At 41.4% G+C, this 21568-nt stretch overlaps 1 protein-coding gene across 1 annotated transcript in view; it reads right to left on the reverse strand.

Moving 5' to 3' along the window:
• Positions 1-21568, reverse strand: part of fkbp16 (FKBP prolyl isomerase 16) — a 226054-nt gene that overhangs the window by 191870 nt on the left and 12616 nt on the right. The window contains exon 2 of the mRNA XM_063065903.1: positions 16764-16852. Within this exon, the coding sequence (XP_062921973.1) occupies positions 16764-16852 (89 nt within the window). The remainder of the gene's footprint in view (positions 1-16763; positions 16853-21568) is intronic.

A 21568-nucleotide genomic window follows, 5' to 3' on the forward strand; every position in this document is an offset into this window, starting at 1 on the left:
ACCTGATGGCATGAACATTGACTTCTCTAACTTCTGCTAATGCCCCACCTCCCCCTTGTACCTCATCCGTTATTTATTTATGTACACACATTCTTTCTCGCACTCTCCTTTTTCTCCCTCTGTCCCTCTGACTATACCCCTTGCCTATCCTTTGGGTTCCCCCCCCCCTTTTCTTCTCCCTTGGCCTCCTGTCCCATGATCCTCTCATATCCCTTTTGCCTATCACCTGTTCGGCTCTTGGCTCCATCTCTCCCCCTCCTGTCTTCTCCTATCATTTTGGACCTCCCCCTCCCCCTCCCACTTTCAAATCTCTTACTAGCTCTTCCTTCAGTTAGTCCTGACGAAGGGTCTCGGCCCGAAACGTCGACTGTACCTCTTCCTAGAGATGCTGCCTGGCCTGCTGCGTTCACCAGCAAATTTGATGTGTGTTGCTTGAATTTCCAGCACCTGCAGAATTCCTCGTGTTTGCGTTTTCAAAATGCTTGAGCAGCTCAGCAGGTCAGGTAGCATCTATGAAGGGAAACGAACAATCAAAATTTTAGGCCAAGATCCTTCATGGGGGCTGATTGACGATTACTGGATGTAATTGCATAAGCATCAATTACATCCAGTGAAAATTGAGAAGCAGTAAACTTCTGCATAATTTTTAAGAAAGCAATTGTGGAGGCCAGCTGCAACCTGCCATGGTGATTTGCCAATTAAATTAATTAATGCAGTCATATTGTGCTAAATGCTTTCATTTGTCAGTCATCAAACAAATGATTCTTAACATGTTTCTAAAGGTAAAGGTACCAATAATCTTCGTTCAGTAATTCTCAGCTATGAAGCTACTGCTAAGATACTAAGGTTTTTGATTTAGCACAAATTTTAATGCAATATACCCATGAACACATACACATTCGCATCAATGGAGCTGCTGTGGAGATAGTTAACAACTTCTTGGCATCCATATCAAAAACAACCTCTCCTGGTTGCCCTATTCTGCTGTGATGATTAAGAAACAGCATCAATGTATTTAATTTCTGAGGCATCTCAAAAAAATTAGGGATGCTCATGAGAACTCTTTTGAACTTCTACAGATTTGCTATAGAAAGTATTCAGACAGGTTGTACCTCAGTCTGGTATGACCACTGCCCTGCTCTTGTCCATCCGAAACTGCAGAGAGTGAAAACACAGCCTGCCCATCACAGGTTCATCTCTTCCTACCATCCACTTTCATGGCATGTTGCCTTATGAAGCCTAATGTTACAGTCAAGCAAGTGAACCATCGTGGCCACTCCCTACTTCTTTCTGCTGTCTTCCAGGAGAAGATGTAGGAGCTTCAAAGTCAGATGTCCAGACATAAGAACAGTTTATTCCTCAGACTCTGAGACGATCACCTCTTTCACACATACCTCTCAACTATTCTGCTATTGTCATTTCAGATTTGTTCATTGTGGCACTAATTCAGATTGCAGTGTGACGTTTACACCATTCTGCTGTTTTTTGCACTCAATTCTGTAGATACTATTACCATGCACACTCTTTTCTCAGTGAGATTCATAGACTATAGAACATAAAGCATTACAGCACAGGAACAGGCCTTTGGCCCACAGTGTTGTGCTGAACCAATTAAATGAGTAATCAAATGGCCAAGTAAACTAATTCCTTCTGCTACACAACGTTTGCATCCATTCATTTCATGAGCCTATCAAAATGTCCCTTAAAAGTCCCTAATGTATCTGTCTCTACAACCATCCCAGGCAGTGCATTCCAGACATCAACCACGGTCTCTGTAAAAAACATGCCTCTCGCATCTCATTTGAAATTACCCCCTCTCAGCTTAAATGAATGCCTCTTCTATTAGATCTTTCAACCCTAGGAAAAAGATACTGTCTGTCTACTTTGTCTCTGCTGCTCATAATCTTATGAAACTCTATCAGATCTCCCCTCAGCCTCCATCGCTCCAGAGGAAACAACACAAGTGTATCCAGCCTCTTATTATAGCACATGCCCTCTAATCCAAGCAACATCCAGGTAAACCTCTTATGCACTCTCTCCAAAGCCTCAACATCCTTCCTATAATAAGGCAACCAGAACTGTATGCCATATCCTGATATGACCTAATTATTTATAAAGCTGCAATGTAACTTCTTGATTTTTGGCGTAATTTCAAATGTCTTACTAAAATCCATATGTACAACATCCACAGCTCCATTTAATCAGTCATCGTCACTACCTTGTCGAAAAGCTCAATCAACTTAGTAAGACATGACTTGTCCACACAATGCTATACTGTCGGGCGGGAGGAGAAGATGGCGGCGCGACGCAGCGTGTGCAACTCTCCGGTGAAATATCGTTTCTGTTAAATAGGGGCCGTGGACAATTCTGATTTGATGGAGACAGACGTGAAAGCACAGAGGAACATCTGGAAACATTTCTGAAACGCCAGTTCGCTGCTGTTGTTACTGCGCAATTGAGAATTTTGCTGCAATGATGCCCAAGTCCTAGTGTGAGGTATGATATGTCATTTGGACAATTTAAACGATAAACTGGAAAGACAGGGCATTGGGATTGGAGACGAGAGCTGATTTCTCTCATTCTCCCGCGAAGTTCACGCCTCTCTGCATGGCTATGAAGATTGCCCACAGCTGCTGTGGTCCATGCCAGGTAGTATAATGGATTGATACCGAGGTTTGGGCTTGCTCTGGGTTTCTCCGGAGTATGGATCCAAGGACTCATTTTGATTCAGAATATTGTTGCTCGTTTATAATGTCTGCATAACTTGTGTGGTTTTTCCCTTTCTCTGCACATTGGACTTGCATTTTTTTTAAAGTTGGTTCTTTTGAGTTTCTTGCTTTGTGGCTGCCCGTTGGCAACCAAATCTCAAGGCTGTGTAATTTATACATTATTTGATAATAAGTATACTCTGACATCCTTTGAAATACATAATTTGTTTCTCAGTTTGTCTTTTTTACACAGTATGTTTTTGAGTGTTTCCATTAAACTTTGGCTAATTGGGGCAGCCACTTAATTGGGCCAAAATGTAATGGTCCCAATGTCTCCCAATTAATTAGAATCCACTGCACTTAGCTGAGCTGATGTGGAGGGGACAGCTGTCATTCAGAGAAAACATACTGATGGCATAAGACTGATGGTTAGTAGTAAATGTTAAAACTTTCACAAGTAAATAGTTACATCTTCCTAGAGATGCTGCATGGCCTGCTGCGTTCATCAGCAACTTTGATATGTGTAGCTATCTGATATGTTTTGTTGCAACTAAGTGTTTCAGAATCAGAATCAGAATCAGGTTTATTATCACCGGTATGTGATGTGAAATTTGTTAACTTAGCTGCTGCAGTTCAATGCAATACATAATATAGAAGAGAAAAAAAAATAAACTAAATAAATCTATATTGAATAGATTTTTAAAAGTGCAAAAAACAGAAATACTGTATATTAAAAAAAGTGAGGTAGTATCCAAGGGTTCAATGTCCATTTAGGAATCGGATGGCAGAGGGGAAGAAGCTGTTCCTGAATCGCTGAGTGTGTGCCTTCAGGCTTCTGTACCTCCTACCTGATGGTAAAAGTGAGAAAAGATCATGCCCTGGGTGCTGGAAGTCCTTAATAATGGACACTGCCTTTCTGAGACACTGTTCCCCAAAGATGTCCTGGGTACTTTGTAGGCTTGTACCCAAGATGGAGCTGACTAGATTTATAATACCCTGCAGCTTCTTTCAGTCCTGTGCTGTAGCCGCTCCATACCAGACAGTGATGCAGCCTGTCAGAATGCTCTCCACGGTACAACTATAGAAGTTTTTGAGTGTATTTGTTGACATGCCAAATATCTTCAAATTCCTAATAAAGTATAGGAGGACCTCCTAATAAAGTAAGAAAGCTGTTTTGCTTTCTTTATAACTATATCGATATGTTGGGACCAGGTTAGATCGTCAGAGATCTTGATACCCAAGAACTTGAAACTGCTCACTCTCTCCACTTCTGATCCCTCTACGAGGATTGGTATGTGTTCCTTCGTCTTACCCTTCCTGAACTCCACAATCAGCTCTTCTGTCTTACTGACGTTGAGTGCCAGGTTGTTGCTGTGGCACCAGTCCACTAGTTGGCATATGTCACTCTTGTATACCCTCTCGTCACCACCTGAGATTCTACTAACACTGGTTGTATCATCAGCAAATTTATAGATCGTATTTGAGCTATGCCTAGCCACACACAGGTGTATACAGAGAGTAGAGCAGTGGGCTAAGCACACACCCTTGAGGTGAGCCAGTGTTGATTATCAGCGAGGAGGATATGTTATCACCAATCCACACAGCTATTACTATTAATCTTGACTGATTTAAAGGGTCATCATAATGTACCATTGAAGTTCTCATTGTTTAAAGAATCATTTCAGGCATTTTTGTTCAAATGGCTATCTCCTGTGCTAAATGAGTGTGAAATTGTGCAAAGTAGCAGTCAAATCCCATTTGTGTAAGCATTTTAAGATTTAATATTCAGGAAACATTGACTGTCCTATTGACTCTGACCTACTGAGTTCCTCCAGCAGTTTGTTTTACCTCCAGATTCCAGCATCTGCATTTTCTTGTGTCTCTGTTTGAAGATTATCTTTGAGCTTTCTCTTTATGTAAATCAAATACCTCTTTCAGTGCATTATCTGTTTTTAACAGTTTCTTTGTTATGCAGTGTAACTTTAAAAGACATTTTTGTAACCTTTAACTACTGCCAAGCTTTCAAGGAAAGGCTGCCAAAAGCAGAATGAAGATTCCCAGACAGCACTCCCGTGAGCTCACTGGCTGTCCGAACCCACTTTGTGATCCTGACCTCCCATGAACTAACGTCATGTACAGTGTAAAGTTATACTTCTAGTGCGGCACATCTCCCAGCTCATTGGCATCAACCTGACCTTGTGACACAAAGGCCTACCCTTTCCTACAAGGTTCGTCAACTTAACTCCAGCCAGTGTACTTACAATAGGACTGCCTCGATAGAAAAGATCCAAGAAAGAGAAAAGGTCAAATGGCTCAGCGGTCAGGTAAAAGTGCTACGAAATAGCTCGGAGTGAATGTATTAGAGCATGAAAGTAGGCGACTTCATAAAAATATTTATTACCTTTGAGTGGATTGGGAAATGAAAAGATGTATTAATATCAGTATAGGGTCATCAACATGAAGAGAATTTCAACATCACTGGTCACAATTGGAACTCAGAATAGTGCTGAGCCTTCCACAGCAATGCGGACTTCCTGTTATTGATTGTCTCTTTGCATTGTCACCCTCATCAGCCATACACTGCCATTATCTTTCTGAGTACTAGAGCAACAAGAAGGAGCTGAATCCTCCCCCCCACCTCCCACTTATAACATTCTTCTCACAATAAATCACTCTTTGCCTATGATGTTAGCCAATTACTAGTTGTTCCACTGTTGAGGATAGGCAGCACAAGCCAAAAAGCATTGAACTAAGATTTTTACTGGAAGTAGTCAAATGAGACAATTATTGTTTGCTTCTTTCCAGTTGTCTGCCTGTTATGTAGAAAGACTCATTTCTTTGTTCTTTAATATTGGCCTTGCTTCAAGTCTAACACATTCACCAGTACAAAGTTTACTTTCAGCTTTGAAGGAATGTTTTTGGGTCAGTGGTAATCGACTGTATGTTTTCCTCTGAAATGCTACCTTCAACATTTATTTAAGAACTGTTTAAAATTTCTTTAAATGAAATAGATTTAACTTGAGAGCATTAACAGAATGGTATAATGATCAAAGATTAGCTAACCAGCACCTGGAAATCATATACAGGTCTGAAAGGTTCCAAAGGGTCACGGTCACTCAGCAAGAATGTTAACCCCATCATGGCAGAATCTCACTTACAAATCTGAAGAAAATGCAGTAAATTTAAATCAAGATCCTTTACAAGGTGTTGGCAGTGTTGCTAAGATCAATACTTTTCCACATCCGCTGAGAAATAGATGAAGCACTACCCTCGTGAGCCACTACATGCCATCTGGTGAAGGTGCTCCTGTGCAGAGTGGGACCCAAGCTCCAGGTATTTATCCCAGCTGCATATTGGGGATTTTCAAGAGAGTTTGCAGAAGGTGCTCCTCTCATTTGCTTGCTCCTCTTATTCTTGTTGGTGGTCAAGATTGAGAGTTTGGGAGGTGTTGCTATAATAACCCTAGGTGAGCTGTGACACATCTTGTAAATAGTACAAGCCGCAGCTGCATCATCCAGGCAACACAGAGGGAGTTATAGAGAGGTATGGTAACAGGCCCTTCAACCCATCATGTTCATGCTGGCCATCAGTTCCCCATTTGCACTAACCCTGCATTCATCCCATTTCTTATTCTTCCACATTCTCATCAACTCCTTCCAGGTTCTACCGATCACAGGCACACTGGAACCAAGTTACCATGACTCATTAACCAACAATGTGGGATGAAACCAGGGGACCCAGAGGAAACCCACAAGGTCTTGGAGAAAATGTGTAAGCTCCCCACAGACGATTCCCAAAGGAAAGAATGGGTGCCAATGAAATATGCTGCTTTTCGGTATCAAGGATCCTGAGTAATGTTAGAGCTCCACTCACCTAGACAGTTCCAACTTTTGCCTTGCTGTTCTGGTGGACTTAGGAGGTGAGTCACTGGCCACAGAATAACCATCCTTGACTTACCCATGTAGCATAAGTATTTATCCATAAATATAACTTTCCATTCAGTGATGACCCATTCCTTAACCCTTTCTACTCCCCACAGTGCTGATGGGAAATCAGAAGAAGATAATGTCATTGAACGTTAATGGGAGCTGATTAGACTTTCTCTTGTTGAACATTGTCAATGATTATCAGTTTTGGCTGACTGATATCCTGGTCTTGCGACATGGGTGGCTTCATTATCTATTGAGTTGCAAATAGAACTGAACACTGTGAACATCAGAAAACATTCCCGTTTCTGTCTTTATGACAGTAGGAAGGTCATTAGTAGTCATAGTCATGGTCATAGTCATACTTCATTGATCCCGGGGGAAATTGGTTTTCATTACAGTTGCACCATAAATAATTAAATAGTAATAAAACCATAAATAGCTAAATAGTGATATGCAAATTACACCAGGAAATAAGTCCAGGACCAGCCTATCGGCTCAGGGTGTCTGACCCTCCAAGGGAGGAGTTGTAAAGTTTGATGGCCACAGGCAGGAATGACTTCCTATGACGCTCTGTGTTACATCTCGGTGGAATGAGTCTCTGGCTGAATGTACTCCTGTGCCCACCCAGTACATTATGTAGTGGATGGGAGACATTGTCCAAGATGGCATGCAACTTGGACAGCATCCTCTTTTCAGACACCACCGTCAGAGAGTCCAGTTCCATCCCCACAACATCACTGGCCTTACGAATGAGTTTGTTGATTCTGTTGGTGTCTGCTACCCTCAGCCTGCTGCCCCAGCACACAACAGCAAACATGATCACACTGGCCACCACAGACTCGTAGAACATCCTCAGCATATCTGGCTCAGCATATCATTGACAATATAGCCAGAAGCGTTTGAGCAAGGGATTAAATTCTGTAGAAAGGGTTGCTCAAAGGAATGATTATAAGTGAAATATAGGGAGCTAGTAAGTAGCACTGGAATAGCATCAGTCCTTGAAGGCAGCGAAACAACAATACAGGGACAAGATTCAGACACAACTTTCCACCAACAACGCACGCAGCCTATGGCAAGGTCTGCACACCATCGCAGACTTCAAAGCTAAACACAGTGGAGTTTCCAACATCGCTGCCTCTCTCCCAGATGAGCTAAATCTTTTTTACGCTTGATTCGATGTCACCAGTACTGAGCCCCTGAGGAGGCTTGTAGATAATGCGACTGGCAACTTAGTCATCTCTGAGGCTGAAGTGCACAGGTGTTTCCGACGAGTGGACAGTCGCAAGGCTGCGGGACTGGACGGCATCCCAGGATGGGGACTCAGGATGAGCACGGTGCAAATGGCAGGTATGCTTACAGACATTTTTAACCTTTCCCTCTCCCAGTGTAGAGTGCCCTCCTACTTCAAAACATCCACCATTGGTACTTAAAAAGACCAAGCTAATATGTCTGAATGACTGGCATCCTGTTGCACTCACCTCAATAACGAGCAAATATTTTGTGAGATTGGTCAAGAACTGCATCTGCAGCATGCTACCACCCACGTTGGACCCCCTACAGTTCGCCTATCGACACAACCAACCGACAGATGATGCAATAGCCAGGGCTCTACATACCATTCTTACACATCTGAAGAAGAAGGATGCTTATGTGAGAATGCTGTTCTTGGACTACAGTTCAGCATTCAACACCACAATTCCCTCCAGGCTCGACAAGAAGCTCAGAGACGTCAACCTTCACCCTGCCTCGTGTAGCTGGATCCTGGATTTCCTGTCAGATCACCTGCAGGTGGTAAGAGTGGGCTCCCTCACCTCTGCCCAACTGACTCTCAACACAGGTGCCCGTCAGGGCTGTGTACTAAGCCCCCTCCTTTACTCTCTGTACACCCATGACTGTATCACCACTCACAGCTCCAATTTGCTAATTAAATTTGCTGATGACACTACACTGATTAGCCTAATCTCAAACAATATTGAGGCAGCCTACAAAGAAGTCCTCACCCTGACACAGTGGTGTCAAGAAACAACCTCTCCCTCAATGTCGCAGAAACAAAGGAGCTGGTTGTGGACTACGGGAGGAATGGAGACAGACTAACCCCTATAGACATCAGTGGATTTGGGGTTGAGAGGGTGAACAGCTTTAAGTTCCTCGGCATAATCATCACCGAGAATCTCACGTGATCTGTACATACCGGCTGTGTGTTGAAAAAGGTACAACCACGCCTTTCACCTCAGACAGTTGAAGAAGTTGGGCGTGGGTCCCCAGATCCTAAGAATTTACTATAGGGGCACAATTAAGAACATCCCGACTGGCTGCAACACCGCCTGGTATGGGAACTTTACTTCCCTCAATCGCAGGACTCTGCAGAGAGTGGTGCGGACAGCCCAGCGCATCTGTAAATGTGCACTTCTCACTATTGAGGAAATTGACAAAGACAGGTGTGTAAAAAGGGCCCGAAGGATCATTGGGGACCCAAGTCACCCCAACCACAAACTGTTCCAGCTGCTACCATTCAGGAAATGGTACAGCAGCATAAAAGCCAGGACCAACAGGCTCCGGGACAGCTTCTTCCACCAGGTCATCAGACTGACACAACTATATTTCCATGTTATATTGACTATCCTGTTGTACCTACTATTTATTATAAATTACTATAATTTTCACATTGCACATTCAGACAGAGACGTTGCATAAAGATTTTTACTCCTCGTGTCTATGAAGGATGTAAGTAATAAAGACAATTCAATTTAATTCAATAAGATTACACAGTTGAATATGTGGCTCAAAGATTTGCGGAATGGGGTTTATTCAAGGGGCACTGGCACCAGTACTAGGGAAAGAGGAAGTTGTTCTATTGCAAGGGACCTTTCTGAATTGGGCTTGGACCTGTGACCTAATGAATTTAATAATTTGGACTATATGTTATAGTTTCATCTAAATAGTGAAGAGATGTGGAGTTGAAATCTGATTCTGGTTGAGGGAAATTTAGCAAGTTAAAGAGAAATGGCATAATTACATTTAGTCAAAAGTATAATGATAACAGTGTATGTCACTCAAGGGATGGTGCATACACAACCCACCCAGCCAACACACTTTTCGTCCCAGTTTGCTCCAGGAGAAGGCTCAGGAGCTTGAAGACTAGTACGGCCAGATTTGGAAACAGCTTCTTTCCAACTGTGATAAGACTGCTGAACGGATCCTGACCCGGATCTGGGCTGTATCCTCCAAATATCCGGACCTGCCTCTCGGTTTTTTTGCACTACCTTACTTCCCATTTTTCTATTTTCTATTTATGATTTATAATTAAAATTTTTAATATGTACTAATTTTAACTATTTTTAATATTTAATATTTGTAATCCAGGGAGTGTGAAGCGCAGAATCAAATATATCGCTGTGATGATTGTACGTTCTAGTACCAATTGTCTGGCGATGATAAAGTATAAAGTATGGTGAGAAATAAACTAGTCTGAATAGTTATGGGAGAGATTGGAAAGAGGTGGGCAAAAACTTGTTATTAAAGAGTAGGATAAAGGAAGTGCAAAGGGCCTCAGCGATGAAAATCAAACAGAGGATTCAATTTGAAAGCTCCCCAAGGAATAAGGATGATTTAGGGCAGGGTGCTACGGTGGCGTTGTGGTTAACACGATGCTACTACAGCTCAGCTGTTCAGAGTTCAGAGTTCAATTCCAGTGCCATCCTGTAAAGAGCCTCTGTGCCCCCTCCTCGTGGAATGCGTGGGTTTTTCCCAGGTCATCCAATTTCCTCTTGTAATCCGAAGACGTACCGGGTGGGTTTGTAAATTGTCCTGTGGTTAGGTTAGAGTTAATCAGGTTTGTCAGGGCTTGCTGCAGCAGCGTAGCTCAAAGGGCAGGAAGGGCCATCTCCGCAATGTGTCACTAAATAAATAAAGATTCAGAAATTGGAGGAGCATGATGACATGGTACCATCTAGAAAGGGTTATGTATCCAGAATTACACAACCATCCAGCCTCAAGGAGTGCTGCTGAAAGATCTGCATGGACTCTTACCTTATGCTTTATTGTCGCCAAACAATTGATACTAGAACGTAAATCATCACAGCAATATTCGATTCTGCGCTCCCTGATTACCAAATATTAAATATTAAAAATATTTAAAATAGTAAAAATTAGTATATATTAAAAATTTAAATTATAAATCATAAGTAGAAAATAGAAAAATGGGAAATAAGGTAGTGCAAAAAAAACCGAGAGGCAGGTCCGGATATGGAGGATACGGCCCAGATCCGGGTCAGGATCCGTTCAGCAGTCTTATCACAGTTGGAAAGAAGCTGTTCCCAAATCTGGCCGTACGAGTCTTCAAGCTCCTGAGCCTTTTCCCTGAGGGAAGAGGGATGAAAAGTGTGTTGGCTGGGTGGGTCGTGTCCTTGATTATCCTGGCAGCACTGCTCCGACAGTGTGCAGTGTAAAGTGAGTCCAAGGACAGAAGATTGGAGCTTTAAACCAACTGTTTTTCCAAGGATGGTGAAGTCTAAGCATAAATTATCATTTAGATCATTTTCTATTCTAGAATTCACTGTGCACAAACCTATGCTTCAGAGCTACTTACGTGCTGCGGACTTCAAAATTTCCCCGGTTTGCCACAGCACAAGAGGAGAGAGTGGAGGGAGGCTGGTGAAGCAAAAGCAAGATCATTATTTGTATCCTTTAGAACCCATTAGGAGGAAGAAAAGGGAAGCGGGTTAAGCAACAGAGAAAAATGGGAGTACTGAGGCTGATGAACAAATACAGCACACGGAGATGAGATGGTGGTGACACTGGTAAGTCTGCAGTACGAAATGACACCTGGTTGATGCAGAGCAGAAAGCTCAAGTGTCGGAGAAAAGCAATTAATAGACAGAATCAGTAATTGCTCTGTAGTGTGACACACTCTGTCAAGGAGGAAAGCAGTATGACAAATCTTGATGTGAATTTGTAAATAAATCACTTGTGCATGTGAGGTAATGACATATAGGTTAACACATATTCCGAAGCTGATTTTGTCCTTGGAGAATTTAAATGCAATACTCATTTGCTCTGTGATAGTGACTCACAGACCATCTCCAATACAATGTAATGACCTTATTTCATGGTGACGTCAGAGACCTGAGATTAGAGATGATAATGGAATATAATTCTGCAACTGCTACTGCCTCACAGTGCCTCATCAAAAGACAGTTTGGAGTTGCTGGATTGCATCCGAAACAATCCCACTTGGCTCAGTAGAAAACAGAGAATATCAGTGCAAAGATGAAATTTTGGATTTGTATGTTGGTCGCTCTACTCAGTGCTACCGAGCAGGAACGAATCTGTAATATGCTGATTGGTGATGGCCGACCAGCCTGTTATTCTTCCCTGGTGGTGATTTTCTTTCACCAACCCCCATTAACCAGCTGTAACATCATAATATATTGGGGCAGAATTAGGCCAATTGGCCAATTGTATGTGTACTAACAGTCCATCATGGCTGATTTATTATCCCTCTCCAATCTATTCTCCTGCCTTCTCCCCACAAAGTAGAACAACATAAAACATAGAACAATACAGCACAGGAACCGATTAAATTGTGCTGAACCAATTAAATTAGTATTCAACTGACTAACTAATTTATTCCTTTCTGCCTATATTCTTCCATTATCTTCACATTCATGTGTCTATCTAAAAGTCTCAAAATATTCTGATGTTTGTGCCTCTAGCATCATTCCATGCTGTGCATTCCCTGTGTAAGAAACTTGTCCCTCACATCTCCTTGGAAATTACCCTCTTGCACCTCAAATGCATGCCCTCTTGTATTAGACATTTCAACCCGGGGGTGCGGGGGGGTGGGGAAGATACTGTCTCCTTACTCTATCTATGCCTTGCATAATCTTATAAACCTCTATCAGATTTTTGTCAGCCTCCAACGCTGCAAAAAAAACATCCTAAGTTTGTCCAACCTCTTGTTATAGCACATACCTTCTAATCCAGGGAACATCCTGGTAAACTTCTTCCACACTCTCTCCAAAACCTCAACATCTTTCCTATAAGGAGGCGACCAGAACTGTATGCAATATTCCAGATGCAGCTTAACTAGAGTTTAAAAAGATGCTGCATAACTTCCTGACTTTTGAACTCAATGTCTTGAATAATAAAACCAAGAATATCATATGCCTTCTTAACTACCCACTTTCAGGGAGCTATGACTTGGATCCCAGGATCCCTCTGCTCATCAATACTGTTAAGGATCTTACACTAAGCAGTGCATTGACTCTTTGCATTTGAACTACCAAGGTGAAACACACTTGGCTGGATTAAGCTCTATCTATCATTTCTCTACCCTTATCTGCAACTGATCTATAATCCTGCTATATTCTTTGCCAGGCTGCTATGCTATCCACAACACCACCAATCTTGATATCATCTGCAAATTTACTAACACACCATCTACATTTTAGACCATAAAACTAAAAGACATGGAAGCAGAATTAGGCCATTCGGCCCATTGAGTCTGCTCTGTAATTTCATCATGGCTGATCCATTTCCCTCTCAACCCCATTCTCCTGCTTTCTCTCCATAACCTTTCACACCCTGACTAATCAAGAAACTGACAACCTCTGCCTTAAATTCTCCCAATGACTTGGCTTCCACAGACGCCTGTGGCAATGAATTCCACTGGCTCACCACCCACTGGCTAAATCAATTCCTCCTTATCTCTGTTCTAAATGGGTGTCCCTCCATTTTGAGGCTGTGCCCTTTGGATCTAAACTCCCTCACCAAAAAAAACATCCTGTTCACATTTTCATCCACGTCATTTATATACGTACATCACAAGCAGCATGGGTCTCAGTACAAATCTCAATGGAACATTACTAATCACAGACAGACCTCCATCTAGAATACGTCTCATCAACCACTATCCTCTGTCTTCTATGGGCAAGCCAGTTCTGAATCCAAATGGTCTATTCACCATGGACCCCATGCGTCTTCACCTTCTGTATGAGCTTCCCGTAGGAACTTTATCAAACTCCTTACTAAAGTCCATAGGGACAACATCCATAGCTGTACCTTCATCAATCACCCTTGTCATGTCATCAAAAAAACTCTATCAAGTTAATAAAACACGACTTGCCCAGCACAAAGCCATGCTGGCTCTCCTTAATATGGTTTTCCAGACACTCATAAATCCTATCCCTATGAATTCTTTTCAGTAACTTCCCAACCAATGGCATGAGACTCACCAGTCTATAGTTTCCAGGATTACCCCCGGTTCCCTTCTTAAATAATGGACCAACATTAACCACTCACCAGTCCTCTGGGACTTCACCTATAGCTAGAGAGGACACAAAGATATTGATAAAGGCCCCAGCAATCACTTCTCTTGCCTCTCTCAATAACCCGGGGTATATCCCATCAGGTCCTGGGGACTTATCCACCCCAATGCTCTTTAAGACACCCAACAGTACCTTCTCCGTTACCACAAAATGTCCCAGTGTATCAATACCATCTGCACTGATCTCTCTATTCTGCACATGCTTCTCCTTGGTAAATAGTGATCTAAAGTACTCATTAAGGACCTCACCCACATCCTCCACCTCCAAGCAAATGTTCCCCCCTTTATCCTTGAGTGGAGCCCCCCCCCCCCGCCCCGCCGTTATCCTCTTGCTCATGATTTATGCATAGAATGCCTTGGGATTTTCTTTAATCCTATTTGCCAAGGATTTTTCGTGGCCCCTCCTGGATCTCCTAATTTCCTTCTTGAGTTCTTTTTTGGCCTCTTTATAAGTCCTCAAGGGCTCTGTTTGAGTCTAGCTTCTAAGCTTTACATACTTTTTCTTTTTTCTTCTAGACTAAATTCATCACCCCTGTCAACATTCAAGGTACTCTTACCACTGACAGCTGTACTAAACAAGAACCTATCAACCTCCGCATTAAATACTTTCAATGACTTGGCCTCCACAGCAGTCTGTAGCAATGAATTCCACAGATTCACCACCCTGTGGCTAAAGAAATTCCTCCTCATCCTTGGCTAACTTGGCGCTCTGGAATGGAACATGAGGGGACATGTGAGTTCTATTTTGCCCACGTTTGAGCTGGTACTATGTGACTTTAGTGATTCTGGAGCCAATGATGTTGTGTCCGGATCCTCACCATCCCACCAGTATATGAACTTTCTGCTGCGCTCTCTGGAAGGTCTGTTCTACTGGCGAGATTGAACCTACCCGTGAATGATAATGGCCAAGTGTGGGACACTGGCTTGGAGATCTGACACTTTGAGTATGACAAATGACATTGCCAACCAATCTGTGGGACAGTTCTCACAATTTAAACCTAAGTCCTAAAATATTAGTGTTGAGAGTTTTTCTGAATTGTGTACATCTCTGCCATGATTGAGTTTGATGGCTATGTTCATATCTGGAATGATGCCAGTTATATTTTTCTGTCTATTGTCTTGCTGGCTATTTCAAAAGTCAACCAGGAGACTACTGCATTGCTCTATTACACCATTAAACAGATTGGAGTTCGATCAATGGTTGTAACAACAACTAAATTTTATGGAGCACACTATTTCACAAACCTTCTCAGGAGTGTAATCAAACAGAATTTAACTCAGAGCTAGAAAAGCAGATATTAAGGGCAAACATTTTTGGAACCTCCTTAAGAAGTGGGAAATCAGGAGTTAACTTCCTGGGTTTAGTGCACAGTTGACTAAATTTATTGCTTGGTTGATTGGTTTACTGTGGAGATCACTGGTGTAATGCCCCTTGTCACTGGTTTCATGTCTGGATAGCTGGCTTGGTGTTCAGGTTGCTAGCTTAGCACCTGGGTGGCTGGTTTTGTGCCCAGGTTGCTGGTTTAGTGTCTGGGTAGATGCTTTGTTACCTGGGTAGTTGAAGGCACTGTACTGTCTGGTTGAGTTCTGGAAATCAGAGATGTACATGAAAAATAGAATAGGAAGTTCACAAAAGATCTTGGTGGAACAGACAGAGGCAGTCAGAGACTTAGAAATATAGAACACAAGATGAGGAACAGGCCATTTAGCACATCCAGTCTTTTCAATGCAGTGATTAACCTCAATATCATGTTCACACTCCCTTTCCATATCTTGTGATGCCTTTTGTATACAGAAATACATCCTTTTTCTTCCTTAAATATATTCAGGGATTAGGCCTCTACAGCTTCTATGCAGAGATCATCCCCTATTCATCACCTACCAAGTGCAGTAATTTCCCATTATCTCAGTTTTAAGGCTCTTGCATTGTAATCTGAGATTGTGTTTTCTCATTCTAGACACTCTGCCTGGGGTGGGGGAGCACCTTCCCCACACCCAGTCTCTCTTGCGCTGTCGGGATTTTTGTTTTAACATGATCTCCTCTCATTTTTGTAAACTGCAGCAAATAATGACTTGGTTGTTCCAACCTTTCCTCATATAGCAATCCCATCTTCCCAGAAATCAGTCTGGTAAGCCTCCAGGCAAGGGCTTTGAAGGAATAAAAGCAAAATTGGAAGCCCTTGATGGGCAGCAAGCACAGGGGTACAAATAAACAGTCAGCAAAGTCACAAATGCAAACACATACTGCATGTGATCAGTTATAAACAGTCTTTATGTATAAGATTAGCTCCGAACCACAAACTTAATCTATTTCCACATTACGCATGCATTGCAAAAGATTTCCTTGTAGTTTATGTAAAATATCTCATCTGATAGAACCAAGAATGCTGATCAACTGGAAGATACATCTGCAGCTTCCTGTTGGTGGATGACTATTTAACATTAATAAATGAAGTATTTCTAAACTGCATTAACCGAAGTTTTAGAAATAGCAGCACTTTGTTGCATTTGTCAATGAACAGCTACTTACTCAGTAAACGGTCAATTTAATTAAATAATAAGCTACCTTTGCTATCTCTATAAGCAATTTGCCTGCTCCCTTTTTTCTCAAAGTTTTAATACAATAAAACACATGTTGCAAGAAAGGGTTCCTTCCCATATCTGAGGCATATTACATTCAACTGCAGATGAGCAATTTAATCTTCGTTCACAATTTCTTCTCCATAACTTTTACTTGTCCTGATATCCAGTTCCCTTTTGCTCTCAGAGCACAGATCTAGGAATGAAACTTAATCTTACCTCCCAATGTGACCATAGGCATACATTCCATCAGAAATCACAAGAGCAACTTCATCCAATTGCATTGAGAATGCACAGTATTCAAGTGCCTGCGGATAATGTGAAAATATAAATGTGTTATTTGATTGAACAAGCTACAATCAATTCCAAGTTGTCAAAGTGTTATAATATTGATTCTTGGACAACATATTAATTGGCTTTTGAATGTCAAGATATTCTTTAAATAACGAGTATGAATTTGGTGTAAATTACAAAAGGAATTTGCCCTATTATCTTTGACATGACTGCCCTCAGTTCTTGCTCATTGTCAAGCAAAGAATCATTAAGTGCGTTTTCCATATTGGCTGACTCAGTCTTGCTCAACTGTTTCATATGCCACAGAACGATCTCCAAAGAACCTGAACCATAGCAACTCATTTCATTTACGTTTACGATTGCTCATTTGGGCTGAGTTTAACAACCCTTAACTTCAGTATTTGTTTTAATACTCAAGCGTTCAATCCTATCCATTTCCACCCTTTCTACTTTTGAAATATATCCTGGCTCCTTAAGTTCATGGCACTGTCATTCAGCACTCATCGCTGTCGTCGTTATGGCCAGATCTGATCTTACCAATAGTCTCCCCCTCAGCCTCCTAAATGCCACCGTGCATAAATTCAAATTTGCCCATCTTTGCTATCATTGTACTTTTGGTCTGGTACATATCAATCTGCCATTTCTCAGCACATTCTCACAATCAAATGCATCTCCTGTAATAATGCCTTCTGTCTCCCAAGCTTGGCAATCTTACATGAGTATGTGCCTCCACTTACCACTCTTACCACTCTGACCTCCTTCAATGTGAGATGCTGGTGTCTCATTCCCACAGTCTTGGACTGTCCACCACAATCAGAATCAGGCTTATTATCACTGGCATACAGTACATCATGAAGTTTATTATTTTGTGGCAGCAGTATAGTGCAAGACATAAGTAGCACTCTAAGTTACAATAAGAATTAAAATAAATAAATATTGCAAAAGGTGAATAATGAGATAGTATTCACGGGTTCGGGGACCATTCAGAAATCTGATGGCAGTGGAAGATGGTGCTTCTTCAGGTTCCTGTACCTCGACCCTGATGGTACTATTGAGCATGTCCCAGATATTGCTGATCCTTAGTGATGGATCTTGAGGCAACACATCCTGAAACATGTTCTCAACAGTGGAGACATGCCCCTGGAGTTGGCTGAGTCTAGAAACTTCTGTAGTCAATTTCGATCCTGTGTAGCGGAGCCTCCATTCCTGGTGGTGACGCAACCAGTCAGAATGCTCTCCATGGTGCATGTGTGGAAATTTGCTAGGATCTTTGCTGATGTAGTAAATCTCCTCAAATCCATGATGAAGCATAGCCGCATGTATCTGTGCCTTCTTTAGGATTGCAATACGAAGATGCTGATCCTCCCTCTTTCCACTGCTGACCCCCTCGATGAGGACTGATGTGTTGTCTCCTGATTTCTCCTTCCTGACGTCCGCAATCAATCCCTTGATCTTATTATTGTTGAGTGCAAGGTTCATGCTGTGACATGACTCAACCAGCTGATCTATAAACTTTATGGCTTCCTTTCCCAGACCTTCCAATGACTTCTCAAAATGTCTTCTTGACATATTTTTACCCCTGAATTGGGGACTAAGAATGTTTTGTTACAAAAACAGAGGGAAGTGCCACTGTAGAGAGGTTCAAAAACAAGGATAACCCTTTTAAAATTATTGTTTGACTCAGAGCGTCAGAAAGGACAGGAGAGAAGGGTGCTTTATAAATGCAAATCCACGAACAACATATTGGACCAGAATTTGTTGGGAAATGCGAGCAGTCCCTATGTGAGTAGGAAATCCCCGCTGGCCATGGATAGCAGTTTTCCAGTAGTGCTTTGATATTGCACTTCTTACTGAACTGAATAATGTAGTGTGACTTTGCTATGGTTCATCAGCAGATATGCAAGAACATTCACCTGCACACTTTTGCTGGCTCAGAATGCAGTGTGAAGAAGCAAGGCAAATGGAAATTTAATTTATGTTTTGCAATTAATTAATTTTGCATAAATGCTTTTAAATGTCTAAAAGTGGTTTTTAATGCTTAATGTTGTAAAGGTTCTTAATACATTCTAAATTCCTTTAAGATTTTAATGAATTTAATTGCTTTTGACAGGAACATTCAGAAGCATAAATAGTTCTTAACAGACTTGACAATAGACTAAGCCCATGGGACATGATTTTGCCAGATGTCAAAGTTTTCTTCTTTTTGTTCTGGCCTACCCACCCACATTAATGTTCAAAATTTCCAAAGATCTCAAAGTTTGGATTAAAACTGCTTTGGGCAACACCAATAACTCCATGTTTGTCTCACAGGATAGTGACAGGCATGGTGGTTCATAACTACCTAGCCCAATGAGTTTAACGAAGGTGCTCTCTCACATTACTCATGGTCAACATGATACATACTGACATGGAGATTCAATAACAGTTCATATCATGGAGAAAATCTAATTGAGTAAAATATTACTGGCACAAATATTCCACTTTGAATCAACGGCTGTATCAGAAGTGGTGAAAATCTGAATAGAGGTACCAGCAGGCTCAAGAACAGCTTTGATCCTACAGTTAGAAGACTAATGAATGGACCACTTGTACAATTAGATGCACTCTTGACCTCACAATCTACCTCGTCATGGCCTTACACGATATTGTCTGTAAATGCAACACTGTACTGTGAATTCTGATTAATTGGGATACGTCGGGCCAGTCCGTTTTGACTCAATTAAGTGATGGCTACAATTATCTGAAGTTTAATGGAAGTAGTTAAAAAGGTATAAAAAGACAAACTATTGTTTAACTGAATAACAAATTATGTACTTAGATGAAATACAGAACTAATTCGAATACTACCAATATAATGCAGTATGATAAAACTGTGTATTAGTTCGTAATGTTTACCGACAGTGGAGTTCATCAGAGCATACTAGCATACATTTGATTGGTAAGCTCTCCATTCATTAACACATTCCACAATTAATAACAGTTTCTTTTTATCAGTCCCAACACAGTTATGCGATCCTTTGCTTTCTTTGAACTTGATAGTCTTGCATGTTTGTAGCAAAAGGAATTGTCCAGCATAGCAGGACAAAAAAGGTCTGTTTCATTTGCATTGTAGATATCATCTGCACAACATTTTTGAAGCAAGTCAGGGAGTTTTGTAGATTTCCATGTTTCTACACTTAACAGCTTCAGCACGACCTTTCCTGCAGTGTGCTTTCTTGAATTTAATATGGTGCCTATATTTCCATTAAGACAACCAACCATCTGTTCCTTTAACATCTTTGTGACCTAACTTCTTAGTTAGCTCTCTGACTTGCTTTGTAACATTGGTCCACTGACACACACACCTCAACCAATTCAAATGAAAAGCCATTGACTGAGGGCAGCTTCAACATCTGGATGCGTACCTTCACACTTTGTTTTTGGGATGTTCTCTGTTGTCCCTCGTGTAATGCCCATTCTTTTCGCCGTTTATCTTGCAGATGTGTCAAGCATGCAAGTGTAGATTTTGGCTCTCCAGTTATCTCTGCCATCTGACAGTGGTGTTAGGCGGAAGGCTTTTAATTTGGTCCAATAAGGTATTTTTTTGAGCTAGTGTCAAATCTTCTTGTGGCAAGGGTCTCAAACACATTTTAAAGTCAAAATTTAAAAAAAGACAAATTATCAAAAATTACTGCTTTTTGAATTGACACCCATTGGCCTAAACTGATAAGATAACAATGCACACACAACTGTTCACTCTAAACCTGGTGAAGTGCCTAATGACCACACAAGTGCACATGATTGATTACCTCCTATCCCAATGAAGTGGCATAGTGTCCCAAATAAACAAAGGGAATCCTGGCTATTTTGTTGATTTGATTTTGTTCTTTAAGACTTGTCCGAAATAGGCAGATTCCCCGATTAGCCAGTGGCCCAATAATCCATTGTATTCTGCATTCTGTAATTGCGTATTTTTTTGCATTACCTCAATGTACTGATGTAACGAAGTGAACATCATGGATAGACAGCAAAACAACAGTTTTTCACTGTACCTCAGTACATGAGAAAATAATAAACTAATCCCTAATTACCATGTTTTATTTACTATTTTAGAGAACATTACTGGCAAGGTCAGTAGTTATTCTCCATCCATAGATATCTTTGAATTGAATGGCATACTAGACCATTTCATGGGATTATTAAGTATCAAGTAAATGGGAGTTTGATGGTCAGTGTGGACATGGGTGGTGGTGGACCGAAGGCCCTCTTTCTGTATCCCTCTATGATGCTGTCTGTCTGCAATTGAACATATCGCTGTGGATCGGAGTATACAGTTAATCATCCAAACAGATGAGACCCGAAGATTTCCTTCCCAAAGTCAAACAGATGGGTTTGTCTGATAGTGAAGCAGCCTCAAAATCACCAGAGACCTTAGGGTAATGGAACCCTTAGAGACAGGTGATCATAATATTATCAAATTCACCCTGACAATTGAGAAGGAGAAGGTAAAACCAGATGTATCTGTATTGCAGTAGAGTAAGGGGATTTATAGAGGCATGAGAGAAGAGTTGGCCAGAATTAATTGGAAAAGAACACTGGCAGGGATGATGGCAGAGCAGCAGTGGCTGGAACTTCTGGAAGCAATTTGGAAGGCACAGGATATATACATCACAAAAAGTAAGAAGTGTTGTAAAGGCAAGATGACACAACTGTGTTGACAAGAGAACTTAAAGCCAACATAAAAGCTAAAG

The sequence above is a fragment of the Mobula hypostoma genome, chromosome 13, assembly GCF_963921235.1.
Source record: "Mobula hypostoma chromosome 13, sMobHyp1.1, whole genome shotgun sequence".
NCBI classification, from domain to species: Eukaryota; Metazoa; Chordata; class Chondrichthyes; order Myliobatiformes; family Myliobatidae; genus Mobula; species Mobula hypostoma.